Here is a 20,882-nt window from a genome sequence, read left to right as displayed (position 1 = left end):
GGGTTTTGCAGTGATGCATAAATGTTATGTAGTCATTTCTCTCGGAACTGCCACGTCTCTTCTTACCCCGTTCAGTTTCACCGTCACTCCGTTTGTTCCTCCTCAACTTCGACTCTATTGTCACCATCTCCCGGTCCCGACACCTGCAACTCTGGCACGCGCACCTCGACATCTGCAGCAGGCTTTCTAGTCCCGTTCACCCGGCCGCTTGCCCGCCCCGACCACAGCAGAACGAACACCGTCCTCGCTCACGGGCGGGCCGGTTTCCCGGACGCGGGCAGCATTTCCACGACATTATGCCTTCGGTGGTCCTCTGGCGGCAGCTGATCTCCAAACTCGTCCTCGCCGATCCCGATCCTCTTCTTCGGCTGCTGCAAGGGCCGCCGCTGCACGCCATAGTTTTTTTCTTATCCATCTCCGCCGTCGAGCTCGCATCCTCCTCGTTCGGCCGCATATTACGTTGTAGTTCACCAATCCTAAGCCGTCGTCGCTGCCCAACGAGAACGTGGCCCGGTCACCGCAGAGGAGGCCGACCGCGTCCACTCGGGATCGACCTCGTGGCGTCCAGGTCCGACAGCCCGCCGCTAGTCCTCTCTCTGTCCTCGGTGCAGTATGTCTCGTTATTGTATAGGCGCCATTCCAGTCTGGCGCCACTCCAATTCCTGGACATTCCCCGATGATTCTATCCAACTCAACCAGCGTTTCTCTCTATAAGTTCGTCCGGTATGGGTTTGATCGGACGCCTGTGGTTAGTGTGCGTAATTAATTTCAAAAACTTAAATTTAAATAAACAAATCTCGTTACTATGGTCCAAGATATTATTTATAACATTGTGGCATTATATTTAATATATTATTTCGTTTTTAGCATTTAAAACGGTAAAGTTGTTTATTCAATTATAGCCGGATACCTATCATATAGTTGTGTACCTATGTATACGATATTAATGTTATACCTACCTAATAAGTTATAAGTTTTAGAATTAATACGATAATGAATAACGGATATATAAATCATGGACATAAGCTCAACTAAGGAGGCTGGAGTGGTGGAGTGGCCATGCACTTTCAATAGTTTCGCATTACCTCCCTTCTAAATGAATTATTCTCTGAACTCACATGGTATTATTAAAGTAGAATAAATAAATAAAAATGTAATTTACTTGAATTTGTTTTTGTCCTAACCTATGGTAGGTAATAAATTTAGTTACAACATTATAAATACTGAATTCGATCGATAAAATATAATATGTTGTATTCGCGAAGTGCTTGTAAAATGTACGAGCGTGTTTAAAAATAGCATATGTTTTAAAGCACATTAAAACGATTAGGAAACAAAAATATCTACTCGTTCAATATATTTTTACGTTTTCAGCTCATGAAACCCCTCGGAACGTTTCAATTTTTTTTTTAACTATATCGTAATAGCCGATACGTAACCATTATAATATATTAGTATTTACGATTGCGTTCGATATTTATCGAATTATTGTACGTTTGTAGGTAGAACCGAACGGAATGAAAAAAAATCCAAACAATAACCGAACAAGGACAATAATAATATTATATTCCTCGGCCATGGGCGGCATTTTTCTTCGGACAAGTCACGGTGTCCGGAGAACGAGTGCCGCCATCCCCCACCCGGGCATGGCAGATACCTACGGGTGCCCACTTGAAAATCTGCCAAAAAACTACACATACGTGTTCACCAACCAACGGTATCCTCCCCTTCAAATAAACAAACAAACAGCTAATGGCCATAGTTGCCGGGTTTAATGACCAATTAAAAAAAAAAAAATAATATTATATTATTATAATGTGTAATTTTTTTAGTGTAATTTGTTGTGAACAAAAAAATGCGGGCGCCTTTTGCGAGATATCTGCGCGTCCGGTGCGTCGGTTATTTATTTTTTTTAACGGTATTCGCTCACAAAAATAACACTAATAGGTGATATGAAAAACAATGATAATATACAGTACACGCTCCTTTTTACCGACATCGTCTCCACACCATATAGTCCACACCTCTGTTTCAAAATTAGAAACTTATCGAAAATTATTTCTAACGCGCGTCGTCACTACCATATTGGTCCTATATAGTACAAGATTACAAGACATGTGATTAAGTTTACATAACATCTTGATGTCCACAACAATTTTTGTTTCAAAATAAATAATTAACAAATATTACACTTTATGGGTATGCCAAGTTTTCCTGGTTCACAAGCAAAGTTTATGAATCTATAATAAAAATGCATTGTTCAATTTATGTCAAATTGTTATGTCTAACGAAGAGTATCCTCTGTAGTCAAATTAAATTCAACAAAGAACATATTAATATGACTTTGTATGACAATAAATAAATAAATAAAATATAATCGAAACATTAATATTTAATCATGGAAGTTAATATATATAATTTTATGATACAGTATAAAACAAAAGACTAGTACTAGAATAACAATAAATTACATATTAATCAATATGATAGTTAACAATGTTAACATGATAGTAGTGAGTCTTCAGTATAACATTTTTGTGCATGTAATAACATAACATTTCAACTAAAGTTACTGAAGCTTATTTTCTAGAAAACTTTGAGTACATTAACTGTATTAAAAATATAACATTTAATATTCGTAACTTAATAACAATTTGAAAATATACTTAAGTGTTGTTTATTAACATTACTGCTCATGTAAAATTATTATTTAACGGTCCAAGTATAGTAATTAAACTCTCTAATTGTTCTACATAATGATTTCCCTGGGTTTCCACAGTTTTCAATACACTCGTGTAAAACATTTCTCTTAGCTTTACAAACCGAGAAAAAGACTGTTCCATACAGAAGAACTCTGAATGTAACCATTCAGTATTTTTCATGTAAAATTGACCACTCACTAATGCTTGATAATAAGCTAATATTTCTATGTATATTTTGTTCAACATAATAAGTTTATCTTTGAGACCAACAATCATGAAACACCTTTAAACAAATAAATTCAGAAAATATAGTAAAGGTAGTGATTGTAAATGCTAAAATATAATATAATAATCGATTATTGACATATTTGTTTAAAATTTAACTCTGGAATTTTTTTGGTATTTAACATGGATTTTCGATAAAATAAGACTGAAGTATTTTAACAATTACATAAATTAATACTGAGAAACCAGCTACTATGAACGTTCATAACAGTATGCACCAACAATAAAATTTAAATATAATATACTTTTTCTGAGATGTAAGTAAAAAATTGAAAAACCATTCTACTCTATATTTGTAAACTTTAAATTGTATAATGGTTTGCAGTGATGTTATATGTTGAGCTGCCACATTACACATGCTAGTTAACATGAGCAATAAGATATTTTTTAATTCCATCAACTTATAACTATGTTATTGTTTATTAAATATTATAATCCAAAAAATACGAACCGCTTTATCATTTTATGCATGTATTGTTTGTGATACGTAAATAAATCATCATAATTTTTTACATTTTCAAAGTTTTCGTTTAATTCTGACCAGCATGTGCTAATTACCACTTGCTTATAATACTGCTGAATAGATGACACAAATTGATTCATCCAATGTTTAAAAAGATTTATCTATAAACATGATTGGCAAAATTACATAAAATAATGTATCAATATTGCTAAGTTATGTGACTGAATAATTAGCCAATGGGCAATGAGCCACATATTATAATTTATATTTTAGTATTTAAAACCAATATGATACTATTTCCACATTAAACAATGCTTATTATTCACTGGAATGCACACATTGATATTTTGTATATGAAAATGTCTACACCAGTGGCGGTCAAATGATTTTGTCATGGGGGGGATATGGCTGATTTTTTAACATGCATTATTTTATCATTAAAAATATAATTCAAGGTTATGTCTAATATAAAATGATGGTAAATACAAACTTTATTTATAACTTAGGTATACAGACTTTATAAATATATTATTATATTAAAAAAATGTAGTCTTTTTTTTACATTCTTATAAAGCACCCTAAAATACACATTTTAGAAAAAAAAAAAAATTTGAAAAATCGATAGGTTGGTAAACCAGAATTATGCTGCAACTTGCATCAAAATAGCTAGTAATTTTCCTTTTAATAGACATATTAATTGTGAAAATGTAAAATAGACAAAATAATCAATATTACAAGAGACACCGACCGTAAAATAGTAATACATTTAAGTACACTAGACAGACACATAGTAGAAAACAAGAGTACGAAAGAGTAAAGACAAATCACGGTGATAACTAAATATTATGAGTAATGACAAATAATAAGCAATCAATGTTTCAAGTTTTCAACCAACTAATGAGCTGGGGCTGGAGTTACATAATATTGTAAAATATACCCACCAATCGCACTATCGCCTGTATGGGCCAATTTTCTGGGAAAGTGTAGAGCTGGTTGTTATTGAGAATTTTCGATCTACGAGTGGGATAATTCCCATATTATATTTTGTGTAACCAATTAAATATTAACAATAATATTCTAGTTCCTAAATATGAGTCTTGACAATAATATAGTCATGTCATATGATCACGTATAAACATATTCTGACAAAATTTACAATAGTAGATAATTTGTTTTTTGAAAAAAATATGACAAAATTTAATGCATTACAGAATATACTTAATTATAAATTGTTATAAGTATTGAAATAAAATTCATGGGGGGGATCTATCCCCTCATTCCTCCTTCCGCGTTTGACTTCCATTGGTCTACACTATGACTTATATTATAATATCTAAAATTACCTTTCTTAATTGTAATCCTTTATCATTTTTATATACATTCAATATTTCCCTTGCTTTTAATAAACTCCATGAAACAAATTCTAGTTTATTGGCAAACAAGAATATCCGTCTATACTTCAATAATATTTTGTTTGACAAAATCATGTTCATTGGCCATTTAGGTGAATAATTTAATTCTATACATTCCACATCCTTAATAAAAATTAAAAATTATTCTTAAGAAAAATATGATTATTGTTTATTTTACTTACTGAAATGTCAATAAGTCCATTTAAGCCTGGGATAAAAGTCATCTCTAATGTCAAATTATGTAGTTCATGTCTAGGAAAACTATCCTGAATAGCATCATCTACAATAGATTTTAACTTGACTGGATTGAAGATGTTAGTAGGTTGTTGTCTGTTGGTCACAATACCGTCAAATAGTGTCTTGCACAGTTTAGATGAAAACGACCAATTCATTAAAAAGAAGCACTGCGATAAGTAATATAGATGTTCCATTAAATTTTCTTGGGAAAAGTACATGTCCAATATTTGCTTATCGCAAACACTCTTTTGTATGCGAGCAGGTATTAGTATTGAATGAGGTACATAGTCTATCATGTTAACAACATCAAAAATATTTCCATTATATGTTAATGAATCGTTATGATCCACAAAAAATCCATAAGGTTTATTAAAGTCATATATATTATTAACTGAAGTCCAATCAGGTATTTGAAATAATTCATAACTTTCGTTGTTAGAATATATTTTAATGTCTGTAACATTGGTTATATTTTCAGTTGTATTACTATAACTATCTGTAATTAAAAAATATATTGACTAAATTAGTTATTATGTATTATATTTTATGTATCGATTAAGCAAGTCTTAATAACTAAATTCCGGGGTAGTTGCTTTACTGAATAATAAGTTAAAAGTGTACCTCTTCATTAAATAGGTTAATTTAATGGAGTGTTCAAATTGAATGGCAAAAAAAAAATGATTTGAGTGATAAAAGCATGTCAGAAACCAGCATCTATTTCTAAGAATATTTTATATTTTTTTTATATTACTACAAGTAATTTTTTATTAGTTTCAAAGTATGTAATATTAATAATTTATAATATTATTTTATTTTATACTATTGTTATTAATTTATAAGTAAATAACATCTTAAAAAAGTGTGAATAAGATCATGATATAAATAGATTAAAATTAGTTCAAACATTTCATGAATTCAAATAAAATAACAAAAACGGTTTTTTTTTGTAAATATTTAAATATATCAAAATTGAAAATTTACCAAAAAATTGTGACTATATTTTTTATTAAAAACAACTTTTAAAATGTTGAATTAAATTGTTCAGGTTATTGACTAACAAACAAATATTTTAAAATACATAAATTGAAAAAGTAGACAATTTTGGATATCTAAATATAGTAACCTATTCAACCTTTTTATGCAGCGGGCCACATATTATTTTTTAATAATCTTGCGGGCCGCATTTGTAGTAAAAACATGTATTTTATACAAAAATTCAGTTTTATTATTAAAACTATACTATAGAACAAAAAAAATTATATAATTTTTAGAAAATACTAATGTAAATATTTGATAAACATTTCAAGTCTCTATGGTTATTTAAATTTTTAATAACTATAAAAAAATGCAATTTACCAAAACTGGGTTAACATAAAAAAGTATTTCTGTGCTTTTTACCAAAAATTTTGAAAGTATTGGGATTTTTCAATTTTAATAATTACCAGTATTGTCTTTTGAATAATTAGACCCAACAATTGATTCATATAGATAACAGTTTGACATTCTTTTTACACAATTTACATTTTTTTTTCCAGGGTCATACTTGAAATATGTTGAAAATTGTTCATAAGTCTTCTGAGAATCAACAGCATCGAAACAACAAGTTAAATTTGGTAAAAACACATTCTAAAAAAAAATTAAATATAATTATTGATTATAAATATTACAAATAAAAACAATTTTAAATCTTTTTTTTCACTTACTAAATCGTTGAATTTTTTGAAGAAATTAATAGTTTTTCCACAATGTAAGATATCATGTTTGTATTTATTTAAAAATAATGGAACTTCTACATTCTCATCTATTATAAAACGATTCCAATTTATACGGCTATCAAAATCTTCATCGTCAATATCTGGTTTTACTTTAATAAACATGCCAGTTTCTTCATTATTTAACACACCTTTTAATGCCCAATTTGATAATAATCTAATAAAAAATCCTTTAATTAAAAAAAAATTAACAAATAAAAAAAAATATAGCAGCAAAGTACTTGAAATAAGCTAAGCAGCATGATTCAAAAATGTACAACAACATCTTCAGAAATAAATCACTCGGGAATCGATATTCAAACAAATAATCATGAATTTTGTTCAACAATGCGATACCACAAGGTATACGATCTGGAATGACCATGCAGCCATGTGTTTTTATACAACATATATTCGCTAACAACTGTAAGCGAGGAGCTATAAAAGATAAACGACCAACAAGTGACAACAAAGATTCGTTTGATACGGCATAAATTGATCGTTCATAATCATCCAATATATTAGATACAGAAAATATGAATGCCTGGGAATAAAACAAATATATATTATCATTTACAAGCTGCTAATAATTTTAAAATTTTATTTTTGTTTATACTTGAACAATACTATTGTCACATATTTCCTTCCATTTAGTTATTGTGCTACTGATAATTTTGTATAAATTAGAACACTCCAAAATTGGATCAGTAGCAGACTCAAACATTTCTGGTGTTAAGCCACTAATACTAATGTTTCCATTCCGTTTGTACATAAGTGTTTCCTAAAAATACGACATAGTTTTAAACTTTCTAACTAAGTTATAATTATTCATATTTTATGAAAATAAATTAATGGTAGTGAAGTAGATTATAATATTTATTGTATTGTATGATTTGGTACAATTTTCAATCAATATTAGTAATACAATTAATATTAAATTTCCTGCACAAATATGACAATATGTCTGAGGAAAGCAATTATAGGATAATGGGTCTTAATATATTAATAATAAAACTAAACCATTTATACTCTGTCTCAAATAAAAGTAACCCCAAGCAGCTGGTTTCTGCATATGAAGGTCCCCTCCAACAATGGGACAATGTATATGGCTAATGCGTGCTGAGTGCCACTTCATTATACCAACATCCACCTAGCTTGCATTTTGCTAAGATTAACACGGTCAAATATTTTTTCTGCTATGGCAAATTGTCAAAAACAAAAGCTGACAATGAAAACTGATTTAGTCTGAGGGTGTGGTCTGACAAAACTTAACATATATCGGTTGCCACCTGAGGTTACTCTTATATGAGACAAAGTTAGGTTTAAAAAATAGAATACTAACTTTATCTACAAGAAAATAAGTTGTGCCCATATTGATCAACATTAGTTTAATATCTTGCATGATACATATGCCACTAATTTCTCTTTGAGGAAAATATGTTTTTAAGTTATGATCTCTCACATTTATTCCCGTGGCAATATACCAAAAACATAGAGCAGAACTAATCTTTTCTTCTCCTGGGATAGAAAATTGTTCAGTTGTATTTGATTCATTTACTTCTGATATATTGGTGCTAATAAATGTCTCCTAAAAATATTATGAAATATTAAATGTGTATATTATTAAAAAATACATTTTATTCTTTTGATATTTTATGAACTAAATTTATTTAACGAAGGCATTTAAATACTTTTTAATTACCTTGGATTCAAGTGAAAATGTATCATCTTTATATATTTGTTCTTTTTTTGCATGGTCCCTAAACATACCATAAACAGTTTGGATATAATAATGGGAAATACATAGCAGAAATACGAGTTATTACCTATTATTAATCTCTAAATGTTGTGCACAATCAGTGTGCTGAATATCTGATAGACTAAATACACTTGTATAATTACTATAAAACAAAATCATAAAATATAAAACAAATAAAACAAATAAAAATGTAAATCATACATAAAACTAGTGCACTAATGTTCAAATTAATAAGTTAAATAATATAAATAAGTTCAAATAACCTTTTCTTATATTTTTACAATTATTCTACCACAGTTTAACTTGAAAACAAACAAATCTAATGATAATCTTTTATAATCTTCATGCTTTGAGTTCTCATAGACACAAAATACTATAGCACAACAATAAAAAATGCTTACTTCACAATCTATTGTTCAAGTCTTCAAAACTCAGTATTAATAAAAAACTACATGTTTACAAACTTTTTCATTAACTATAATTGGTCTAGGTGTCCAAGTATGCGGTCCTCAAAAAATCAAACTTCTCTATCTAAAACTCAAAGTCTTAAGAACAATACTCCTTATTATGTAACAAGCCAATCACTTTGTTTTAATTTACAAATGTACACTGCTGTAGTAGAGACAGCGAGTTTCTTATAGTGTTCCTACCCTTGACATTCCGTAATCTTTTACACAAATATATATATATATTATATATAAATATATTTACTCCACTGTTAAAAGAGTTTCTAATGGCTAATGGGTGACTTTTTTCTCATGTAATAACAACAGTTGACATTATGTATTTCTATCACATACAATTATTATACATTTTATGTTTATAGATTGTGTATAACTATTATGAATAATAATATAAAGAAAAAACAAACATGCACTTAAGTTGTAAAATATGTTAAAATATAATGAATAGCAAAATAAATAAAATAATACAGTTGATAAATTAAATAAAATTAATTTTTTTAAATTATAAAAAAAACATTTACCCATATTTTTCCCAGATATTATTTTTGTAACCACATGGTTCTGAATATATCTTGTCCAAGGTAAATAAATTAGGATAATCACTGTAAGCAAATAAATATACATGTATATTAAAATAAATATATATAATGTAAGGTTAGTAAAATATAAAGTGAATTACAATAATTTATCTGTATTATTGAAAGTATTTGTAGAACTCGCTTGAAATGCATTGAAATCAAATATATCGGGAATGGCTCTAAAAAATATTTAAATAAATAACAAATTTAAACAAACTTAATTAAAGCATAATACTTTTCTCTTTTTGTTAAACTCGATGGGTACAAAACACAATCCAATTGATTACATTCTGGTGTAATAAATATGTTTGGGATATTTCTGAAAACAAAATTGCATTTAGTTAACTAAAATAATTTGATACATTTCAACTATATATTACTTTTCTCTGTCTACAACATCTGATCGGTTATAAACAGGATACACAGAATTTTCTTTTTCAAATAAACTTGAATTTTCTCTGTAATTATAATTATGTTAAACACGTTTATTAAATATAAAATAAATGTATATTACTTTTCTTCATTTAAAATATTTAGAATTCTTGAACTGCATGTAGTAGACATTGTGTTTGATTATTATTTTCTAGATGCACAAAAAAAAATATATTTATATACATTTTAACTATTAAACATTGGCTATATCCATGTAATCCATCCAGTGCCGTAGCCAGAAAATTTTTTTGGGGGGCACTTAATTTTTTTCTCTAGCCTTTGAAATGCTATAATATCTAATTATATGACCCCTTTGTTCATAAAGTGTATCTACTCTTTTTATGACTATATATATATATTTAATATAACAATGTATTAATACTATTGTAAACCATAGGTTAATGTGTTCATTAATATAAGCATATGAATATATTATCATTATATCAAAATGTGTTGTAAACAAACATTCCATTTTTTGTTCGAATATTATTAAAATGTACTAAAAAAAATACAAGATTATTAGGGCTGTTGAAAGCTGGTCGTTTTTTGTGGATTTAGACCTATAAGCGGAAAAAAAATATGCTTCCAGAAGTCCGATTTGAATATTGAAAAAATATAAGAATTTCTCTCCTTTATGTCTGAGTTTTGTAGGAAGCAAATTTTTTTTTAGTAATACCAAAGTAAAAGTGACTGAAAAAAAAAGAAAATTTATTTGGTACTATACTAATTAAACAATACTACAAAGTACAAATCAAAAATCCATAATCTGAGATAAAGGAATTCAAATATGTTTTCAAAATTAAAATATGGCTTTTGGTACTGGGTTCTTCTTCCGCTTTTTTGGGAGTTTCGTGGCATATGGGAGTTGAACATTTTTTTATCACAAAATATAGAGACATGACTGCACGTATGTACGTTACTGAGGTCCAAGAATCTTAGCCGTCGTTTATCTTTGATTGCATAAAGCGTTCGAGGAACTCATACACACTAATGATCAGTCACTGTACACAGCACTAACGATGAATGTACAATACTTCCTAAATCCGACCACTTAAAAATGATTCGCTTTGACAGCCCTAACTTTTAATTTTTATCAAACATATAATATAATATAAAACAAGCCGAAAAAAAATTTTGGGGGGGAGGGGGCACGGCACTATCCCATGGCTACGGCACTGATGTAACCCATAATAATTTACACATATCAAACAAAATAATTACTGTCTCCACAAAGCATTTAATATTAAACAAGTCTAGTGTTCCTAAAGTTATCCCTATGGCTCATTAATATACAGAAGAAATCACTACTACGAGTATCGGTTGAACAAGATACTGTTAATAACAAGCAAAACGCTAGACCCCAGGATAAGCTAATTAGATTGTACGCTAAAAAATATGCATATTGCATACATAGCACATATTTTTTTTGTATTTCTTGCTTTTCAATTACACAAGCTCTCATTCCAAACAAATATAACAATCTACCAGTTACAAGGAGAATAAACACCCGCATACGCTGCTCCGTCTTATAAACGCGTAACATGGCAAATTGTACGTTCTAAATAATCTATATACTCGGGTATTTTATTATAAGAACATTTATCAATTTTAGAAATAAGAGTATTATCTAGTGACCCCCATAAGTTTTTTTTTAGATTTTAATTTTAAATTATTCAGAACGTACAATTTGCTATGTTATGCCTTTGTAAGATAGATGTAGTGTCCTCTTAATCAATTTCTGCTCTATCTAAGTATGGTATTTTCATTTTTGGATAGCAATCTATAAGAAAATTGTTATAGATTATACACATCTAGTGAAAATAATTATATAATAGGTATATTAATAAAAGAAATTTTCACTATTTTAATGTAAAATTTTAGCAAACGTAACTAATCAAAAAATTTGAGATAATTTTTTTTGGTACAAAATTAAATAAGATTTTTTACTCTTACGTTTTATTTTTGATGATTAATTATTCTTAAACAATTCCCATCCTAGCCATGCCCAAAGTTGAAAAAAATAATAGACTGGAACAATTAGCACACACAAAATAATATAATATTCAACACTAGAGAAATCCATAAGACAGCTTGCTTAAAATCTGCAAAAAATATAATAAACAAACAAATCTATAATTAATCATATACCTACCACGGTAAATGGACATTTCCCCCGACTCTTTTCGAACTAGTAGGACATTTTACCCCCGATATATTTTTGATGCGGACATTTTCCCTCCATTTTTTTTTAATGTTAATTAATTACTAATAATTTAATATTATTTAATATGAATTTTTTTTTAAATAAAATATAAAATATATAAAATTAGTTTTTATACTCATAAATATGATATATTATAAATATATATTATGTTTGATCAACTGAACTACTTACTTGAAACAATAAAAATTAAAAGAAAAATAAGTAAGAATTAAGTAAAATATAATTAATAATTAATAAAAATGGTTAAAAATTCAGACATAAAAATGATACTTTTGTAAAAAACATTTGAATTCTGATTCTTTTGTCATATTCTTAATAATTAATATTTAAATATTTTTTTAGCCTTTGTTCATATTTACTATTTTATTTTTTGTTAAAACCGTACCAGTTTGAATATTTAACAATTTAATAATTGCTTATGAATATGATTCAAGTAGTTCAGTTGATTAAAAATATACATCTATAATTAATATATTTATGAAAATATTTGAAAATATTAGACAATATGCATAAATATATTCATATTAAATAGTCAACTTGGGGAGAAAATGTCCACATCAATAATATATCATGGGGAGGGGGAGGGGGGAAATGTCCTTCTTCGCCAAAAACAGTCGGGGAGAAAATGTCCGCAATTCACCTACCAGACCCATGACTCAACTTAGTTCTAAAGATTTATAGTTATTAGTAGGTATTAAATTATATCTAAAGAAAAATACGAAAATTATATTTTTATTCTCTATAGAAAATGTATCTAAAATAGGTATTTGAAATACCTAAATGAATTGTTTTTAGCAAAACAAAAATACTTTGAAAATACTTTTATATAATATTCAGAAATATTTTATATTAAATTCAAGAACTGTACTATGCATAAGCAAACCAAATTTCTTGAATATACCTAACACAGGAAATATTTATATACACTATATTATATATTGTCCATTGAACTTTTCCATAAATTATAATAAAATATTCAATATATTCATCAAAGATTATTAATTTGTCAATGTAAAAATGTAGAACGTGTTAAAATAAAATATATTGAGAAATATGCCCCATAAATTTAAATTGTTCATGCATATCTAAGATTGTATTAGTTGCACTAATAAAATCAAAAACAAATACTTACTTTGATGAAAAACTTAATTTGTATTCCATACAATTTGAATATTAGAATCTGGAAGTAGTGAAGTTAAACAATACTTAATGCACCAAGAAAATACTAAGCTACAACACTCTTAACTTATTTGGTATTTACTGAGATTCTAAACTTTAGTAGCTAACTTAACTAACTAGGGCACTATAAGGTATACAGAGCCTTACTTTAACTATTAAGTGTCATTATCTTCGTACATATTCTGATATTCAAAATTTCAAAAGTTTTGTATGACTACATTGACAGTTTAACTTTTGATATTACGTTTAATATCTATTTAAATAATAAATAATCACTATTTTACGTTATCTATAATCATACTATGAAATTTACCTTTATTCTGGTTATAGAGATAACATAAGGTATCAATGGTTTATACCAACCACTGTATTGTTGTTATCTTTGTTATCTGTGGTTATGTTTAAGATTTATACCACAATAGCAAATAGATAGTAACACCGCAAAGCCATGATAAGAAGGTGAAAAACCGGGAAAACATCATAAACATAAAGCAAAGATAAGAACTGTAAAGTGTTAATTACAATTCAGTATTCACTATTCAGTGACTAAAACAACTCGCAGCCGCTTCAAACACAAGTCGGTCACTAAAAGAAATTTTCAATTGTAATTTGTATAACTACTGTGCAAAAATAAAATAACATGGAATCTGTGGCTATACCTACACGGGCGTTTGTTAACGGTTCTTTCTTGCAGAAATTCACCGACAAGGCTGTAACATTAATCGGAAACGTGTTGAAGGTATAGTACATACCATTTTACATGACATTTGTATGCTAATGTTTGTTTTCTTAGGTGAGTCCCGATGGTAAAACCTTAACAATGCAAACAACAGACGACCAAGTGGTGACCGTTAATTTTCATGAACCAATTGACAGTGCTCTAGACGGATGGGTAGAAGTGCATGGTTTGGCCAAAGATAAAGGAACTGTAGCCGGAGAAAGTTACTACAACTTACCATCATCAATAACTGATGATTTTGGTAAGTACACAATCCATGGATATTTGGAACGGTAATCCCATCATAAACATAATAGTATAATTTTTATCAAACCTCCCAATAACGACCTTAACGAAATGGGGCTCAGTACAGTGGCGGCGCGAGAGGATTTTTGTGAGACAAATGTCTCACAGCTAAAAGGGGTGGTGGGTGGGTACCGAGTAGGTACCTATAGTGGATAGTCAGTTCTGAAAAATATTGAGTGACACAACGTATCAAATAAATAAATATATAAATAGTCATATTCATATAGAGTATAGACATAAACATGGTTTATAAATAAAACAAATGCTTATCTGACATTCAGACGTATTTTCCACAGTTAACCAGAAACGACCAATAACTGATTAGTATTAATAAATATGAACCGCAACTGTGTGTTAGTGACTTGTTTTTCACATTCTGTCAGTAATACAGTGTTTTGCTGTTATTAACGTTATTATTGCAGTCTCAACTCTCAAGCAGAAAATTGGATTCATTTTTATAATTATTATTTTATTTACGTATTACGTTAATTTGTTAACACATCCGTTAAATCACTAATTATTGAAACATGAATTCACTGTGTCCCAGTTGTGGAAAAAATCGTGATTTAATGCCTCAGTATAATGTATATTGACACCTTTTCTTTAGCCAATCCTGCCAACTACAGAGCTAAAACAGCTCTTGTTAGAGCCAGAATTGATTTTGGTGTCCCTAATCATTGAGGGACTTACATTCTGACACAAGACTAACTAACAAATTTGCTTAGTTAGAATTATTTTTCTTGGATGTTTCACTAATTTATCATTAATATTATAATCTAGAACTAAAATTTATGAAAAATTAATTATTATTATTATTCTGATTTCAAGTTATTATTTTTATTTTTCACTAATTTTATTTGTGCAAGTAGTTAGTTATGGATAGTTAAAAGTAATCTCTTAATAATCAATAATTAGTGAATTTATCTTAATGTTTTTTATATTTTTTTTAGAGAAACCACAATTTAATGAAGCAGTTTCACTAATATACAGCCTATCAAACCCCTTGAAGCAATGAAGAGAAATGAATCGTTGATTCAGACTTTAATAATAATTTTTTTTGTATTTAAGTACTGATACTCTTTATTGTCTTAATAATTATTTTCTAAGAAAGATAATTACTTCTTCATTTTTTTAAAATATATTATGTCACGATATCTAATTTTGTTTGGAAAATTACATGGTACAAATCAACACAATTTTACATAAGTAGAAGATCAAACTATTTCAAATGTTGGTTTTCTTTCATTAATTTAATATTAAAAACCTCTCATTAATTGTAATAAAGGAACTCATAGGCCTGTATTATTATGTACTAATCTACCTATAGGGCCAAAAATATTAAAAAAAAAAAAAAAATGAATTAAGATATATATGTATTTTTACCTGTATACTTGTCTTTTTAGACTACTATAGTGGACTATACAAGGTCTACAACAAATATATTTAAAAAATGGCCAATATAGATATTAAACATAAAGATGCGGCATTGTCTATCTACACTGTGCATAAGACTGGATATTGGTTTCACAGTTTTGGATCAATGCTGCATCTTTGTATTTAAAATCTATGCCCATAAGGCACAGAACATAATATAATTATATAAATATTGTAAAATAATTTTTACATTTGTACTCAAAAACATTTTCAGCCTTGTAAACACAAGTTTACTCAACTTTACTGTACAAATATTTAAAATCAATTAAACTAATGAATTTAAAAAAATCTTTTTGAATATTTAATTTACCTGCTGATAATAACTGCATGTGATTAAAAACACTAGATATTTAACTTTATAATTATAAAACATAAATATTGTTTATTAACATATCATAGAATTTTAATCTTTGTTGCAATAGAGCAACATTTTTTGTATTCAATCATGGAAAATTAAATACATAACATTTTGGTAAATCATAAAAAATATACCATATTCATATATATATATATACATACATATTGCAAAATATAAAGTCAATCAAATTTTAGAACACTTTAAATTTAAATTTTTAGCGTCAAAAAAGTCGTTTTTGAACAATATAAGCAATAACACATAAAAAAAATGCAAAAGCGAACATAATAATAATTTTGTCAGTTGTTTCACGTTGTCCATACTTGTTTAAAAGTTTTTCAGACTGAGTTAATGCTCCTTTGGCATTTTTAATCTCACTACTTATATTAGATACAGTTGAAGATGACTTTACTGAAAATTAATAAAAAAAATCATAATTAATATTCTAGTTGACGAATACAAAATTATTTAATATTATGATCTAACAAAGAGTTTCAAGAGTGTCCAAGCTTTGTTGAGATGTGCTTGCTAATTGTCTACTGACTGATAATAGTTGATTGGTAACAGTTGATGACTGTTTTAATAAATTTTCTTTATCCATTTTCAATCTTAAACAAAATATTGTTAAAAAAAAAAAGATTTACCAATATTGTTAATTTGTTAAAACAGTAAAATCTATATAAGTTATTCAACTATAGAAAATGTTGTTAATAAGTGACTAATTATTATAAAATTATAAAAGTGATTTCTCAACTTTTATAGATATTGAATCATTAAAAATAAGTAACATACTTGAATAGTAAATACTAATCAAAATTAATACTTTTATTTATTTTCTGCTAAAAGTACAACTTACTTATGTCGCACTTGTTCTTCTTTACTTGTACCTAACAACTGTTCACTAGATTTTTTGTGAATCCTCGCCATACATTCTACATTTGCCTTTCTGAATGAAGCAATGTTACTATACAATTGCAATAAACAGTAATAAATATTAATTATAAAGTTATATTTTTAAAAATTAAGTACAATTAAATCAATATATTTTATAGATATCTCCCAATAACAGAAACCGTATAAAAATTATAATAATAAACATTATAATGTAATCCTACAAACTATAATCTCTGTTTAATATCCTTAGCATAAGGTCTAACACTTTTAAAGCATCAAATATAAATTATGAAAAATGTAAAAAATACATATAATTGATTGTATTCGTATATTTTCGCACAATAATGTATCAAAATATAAATATAGAAGTTACGTTACAGAATGACACACATATAAATAACTTAAAATGATCGAAATTCTATGAAATTGTATGATTTTATGGAACTTTTCTACATTATAGCATACCATTTCTTAGGGCTTTGAGACGCCCGCATTGCCACTCGCTTGCTGCGCTGCGCGCAGACAAAAAAATCGAAAATATCCTTCTGCTTGCTATGCAACGGTAACCACCATATATCCACACTTATCATTTTCCACTGTTATATACTAACTTTGAAGTGTCATAACTTCAAGACTATGCCCGAGCGCCAAATTCTGCCTTCACTATCGTTTTCAGTGTATTTAACCACATCAGTTTCAAAAAAAAAAAATTGCAACAAAAAAAGGTGTCCCGTAAAGTAGAAATAACCATACTAATTTTATTTAGATAGGCAGTGCTTATATTTCAAATAATTTGTTTAGTATAAGGTTAAGCTTCACTTTAAATTACCTAGTTAAATATTCTCTCTGATTACGGGCTTCTTCTACAACTTCTGATCGTTCTTGTTGACTTTCCGCTTCTCGAGCATACAGCTCTAAGTTTTCTATTAGATTTCTAAATACGTTTATTTGATTTCTACCATCAGCATTTAATTGTGTTAGAGATTCAATAGGTCCATCGCACGAATATATGTCCTACATTTTAAATCATTAAATAAGTTTAAGTATATATTTGAAAACAATACAGTATTGTTAACAATTTACCTGTATTATAGACTTTAATGTCACATTTGTGTTTACAATGCATTCTCTGACTGTGCTCAATTCTTTTAGCATCTTTAAATATAATAATTTAAACAACACAGTAGTGACGTTCTACACTAACTTTAATTAAATAAACAAACAGACAAGCCAATAAAAATTACTCAAAGAACAATGTCCCTATTTCTATGAATTAAAAATAAACAATAAAGATTATCTATAAATTCTCAAATGCATCAAGAACGACTTGAATAATTTTCAATAAATCACTAGATCGGAAATTTAACATAGTAATTAATAATTATAATTAAATGTAAGTCTCTTAATCGTGTGTAATAAATAAATTAATATAAAAGTAAAAACTGAATTCAGTTTTGAATTTTTAATGTGAGTGATGTCATCGTGATACGAATTGTAAGTTGTAAGTTTGTAACACATTTACACATTTCAAGTTTTATGTATCTAGTTATCATTTTTATCTAAGACCGTGATTTTAATCAACAATGTTATCAAAAGATAATAATTTATTGATAAGAATACTTATGTAGTTACCTGAATGATGGGATGGGGACAGTTGGGCCCCGTGATAAGAGTTGGGTCCCGTGATAAGAAATTATAATTGATAACCTTAATCAAGAGTTCGAATTCTAACCTCAAATAAAAAAATTACAAATTAATACCATGAACTAAGATTAGTTAACTATCTTAGTTCATGATTAATACCAACCATCAGGGATTACATACCAGGGCTATACCAGGGATTTAGCAGTGACACCAATACGAAATAAGTCACGTCAGTGATGCCATGCTAGCGGCACTCGTCGCTACGCTCCTCGGCGCCGTCGCTCCGCTCCGCTAATCGAAAATATCCCCCGACTTGCTGTGCAACACCATACAAAAAAAATCTGATAGAGAGTGACAGTGACGTAGATACGAATTATTTTCACTATGGGTCAATTTATCAGTTATCACGAGTCAAGCATAGCACGAACATAGCCATACATTTTTTAAGGAGCTGGGGGTTTATAATTATGACATATACTGTGCAAATAAAAATTCCGCAATTTAATTTTATAATTATTAAGTAAAATTATTTTTTTGATTCTTTTTTAAAAAATATTGACAGTGTTATTTATATATTTTAATGTTATCTTACTACGAATTTAACATCTAAGTCAATAAGTCGATAAGTCATCAAAGTAAGTCCTGACAATCTAACATTACCTTGTTGATTCCTCAAAAACGATTTTAATCAATCATGGTGAAAAACTGTAAACAGTGTACATATACATGCAATGCTTTAATTGAACCTGCAATTTCACAATTGGCTCTGGGCTAGTGTCCACATTGAACTCCATTTTTAAATATTTTAATCTCAAACTTTATAATTAAATGTCTTTAAAAATAAGACAAGTTTAAGTTTTTTTTTCAAATTATTTTATACATTTTTTGAAATAAAAAAAATCGGAGTTCAATGCAGCCTGTAACCTGTAAGGAATCTTCTTTTAGATAAAAAAAAAAAAAGTGGGCAAGAGGGTAACGCTTTGCTGTACAGTAGTTGTGACTCTATAGACGCCGTGCAAACCATGATATAGCGCGCGCCGTAGTGGACCACTTACGAACTAATCGATAGCAACGAATGAAATGTTGAAAAACGATTCGAAAGAGACGGTTTGTCAGCCTAAAAACATTTATTTAAGTAATGTAGTTTATTTTTAAAATGTCATTACTTTTGTTAAGTTAAGTATTTGGGTATATTTTACGGTCGAGTAAGATGTGGTTTGGTTTGTGAGCGACCACACTATCGGCGAACAAAGTTGCGATAAGCTGAAATGACGTAATGATTATGGTTAATATTGAAACTGCAGTAATGTACCTATTTTGCCTATATAATACGCCGGGCAACACTTTATTCTTACACAAAATGCAGGTAGGTCATATTATTATTAAATTAGGTACACATTTTTTATACCCATAGGCGTGTTCAGACTTTAGTGACCGAGGGGGCACAACAAATGTTTAAACTGTGAAACCTATTTTTTTTTTTAGAAATGAAAAAACATTCATTTTTTATGTTACAAAATTCACAATGATAGGAGTATTTTTTAATTATGATCTAAAAGTATAAACATTGTCAAAACAATAACAATACTTTTTTCCCATCCATTATACAAGGTAAACAACATACAAATTGTAAAACTATTAACTAATCAGTAGGTAATATATTATATTTTGAGTATCTGACAAAATTTAAATTATTTTAACAAGTCGTAAAATATCTAAAAACATTTTTGAAATTATAACCGGTAATTGAATGATATCAACTGATAAAACTATAATATGATGAACATAATATTATAATATGATAATATAATCACTAGTTAATAAATGCGTAACTAAAAAAATTACAATTAATCAAAATCTATAGGTACTGCAGGGTACACACCGCACGACTTTTTTTTTTATCCTGTCATTTTTTTTTTTGGAAGCACAGTCTGCCGGGGGGGGGCAGTGCCCACCCTGCCTCTCCCGTAAACACGCCTATGTTTATACCTACCTACACCTCAATTTTTTTTTAGTATTTATTACGATTTTCAGAAAAGACTATA

The 20,882-nt window shown here is 28.3% G+C and overlaps 3 protein-coding genes across 8 annotated transcripts; 1 reads left to right on the top strand and 2 right to left on the bottom strand.

Moving 5' to 3' along the window:
- Window positions 1–2,374: 2,374 nt before the first annotated feature.
- On the bottom strand, window positions 2,375–13,733 carry LOC132952380 (gamma-tubulin complex component 6-like). Of its 6 annotated transcripts, XM_061024672.1 has the most exons (19): window positions 13,634–13,732; window positions 13,440–13,487; window positions 12,037–12,185; window positions 10,166–10,234; window positions 10,032–10,109; window positions 9,887–9,970; window positions 9,753–9,830; window positions 9,595–9,675; window positions 8,677–8,751; window positions 8,553–8,610; window positions 8,193–8,438; window positions 7,467–7,631; window positions 7,093–7,394; window positions 6,803–7,028; window positions 6,542–6,725; window positions 5,045–5,595; window positions 4,794–4,985; window positions 3,439–3,611; window positions 2,375–2,985 (listed from the first exon to the last, which is right to left on the bottom strand). In XM_061024672.1, exons 4-19 carry the CDS (start codon window positions 10,213–10,215, stop codon window positions 2,694–2,696), a joined length of 2,835 nt encoding a protein of 944 aa, XP_060880655.1. In that variant the 5' UTR covers window positions 10,216–10,234; window positions 12,037–12,185; window positions 13,440–13,487; window positions 13,634–13,732; the 3' UTR covers window positions 2,375–2,693. The 6 variants fall into 6 exon arrangements, with proteins under 6 accessions (XP_060880655.1, XP_060880654.1, XP_060880657.1 ...); XM_061024671.1 differs by having other exon boundaries at window positions 13,440–13,733; XM_061024674.1 differs by lacking the exon at window positions 12,037–12,185 and having other exon boundaries at window positions 13,634–13,726.
- A 248-nt stretch (window positions 13,734–13,981) lies between these two features.
- LOC132952738 (uncharacterized) lies at window positions 13,982–15,669 on the top strand. The gene is made up of 3 exons (XM_061025144.1): window positions 13,982–14,225; window positions 14,280–14,466; window positions 15,461–15,669. The coding sequence occupies exons 1-3, from the start codon at window positions 14,127–14,129 to the stop codon at window positions 15,523–15,525; spliced, it is 351 nt and encodes a 116-aa protein (XP_060881127.1). The 5' UTR covers window positions 13,982–14,126; the 3' UTR covers window positions 15,526–15,669.
- A 637-nt stretch (window positions 15,670–16,306) lies between these two features.
- LOC132952737 (vesicle transport protein SEC20) lies at window positions 16,307–18,740 on the bottom strand. The gene is made up of 5 exons (XM_061025143.1): window positions 18,277–18,740; window positions 18,023–18,207; window positions 17,156–17,263; window positions 16,786–16,907; window positions 16,307–16,710 (listed from the first exon to the last, which is right to left on the bottom strand). Exons 1-5 carry the CDS (start codon window positions 18,346–18,348, stop codon window positions 16,523–16,525), a joined length of 675 nt encoding a protein of 224 aa, XP_060881126.1. The 5' UTR covers window positions 18,349–18,740; the 3' UTR covers window positions 16,307–16,522.
- Between the last annotated feature and the right edge of the window lie 2,142 nt (window positions 18,741–20,882).

This window comes from Metopolophium dirhodum, chromosome 9, assembly GCF_019925205.1.
Source record: "Metopolophium dirhodum isolate CAU chromosome 9, ASM1992520v1, whole genome shotgun sequence".
Classification (NCBI taxonomy): Eukaryota; Metazoa; Arthropoda; class Insecta; order Hemiptera; family Aphididae; genus Metopolophium; species Metopolophium dirhodum.
The sequence above is the reverse complement of the archived record's forward strand: the minus strand, read 5'-3'. Positions and strand labels throughout refer to the sequence as shown.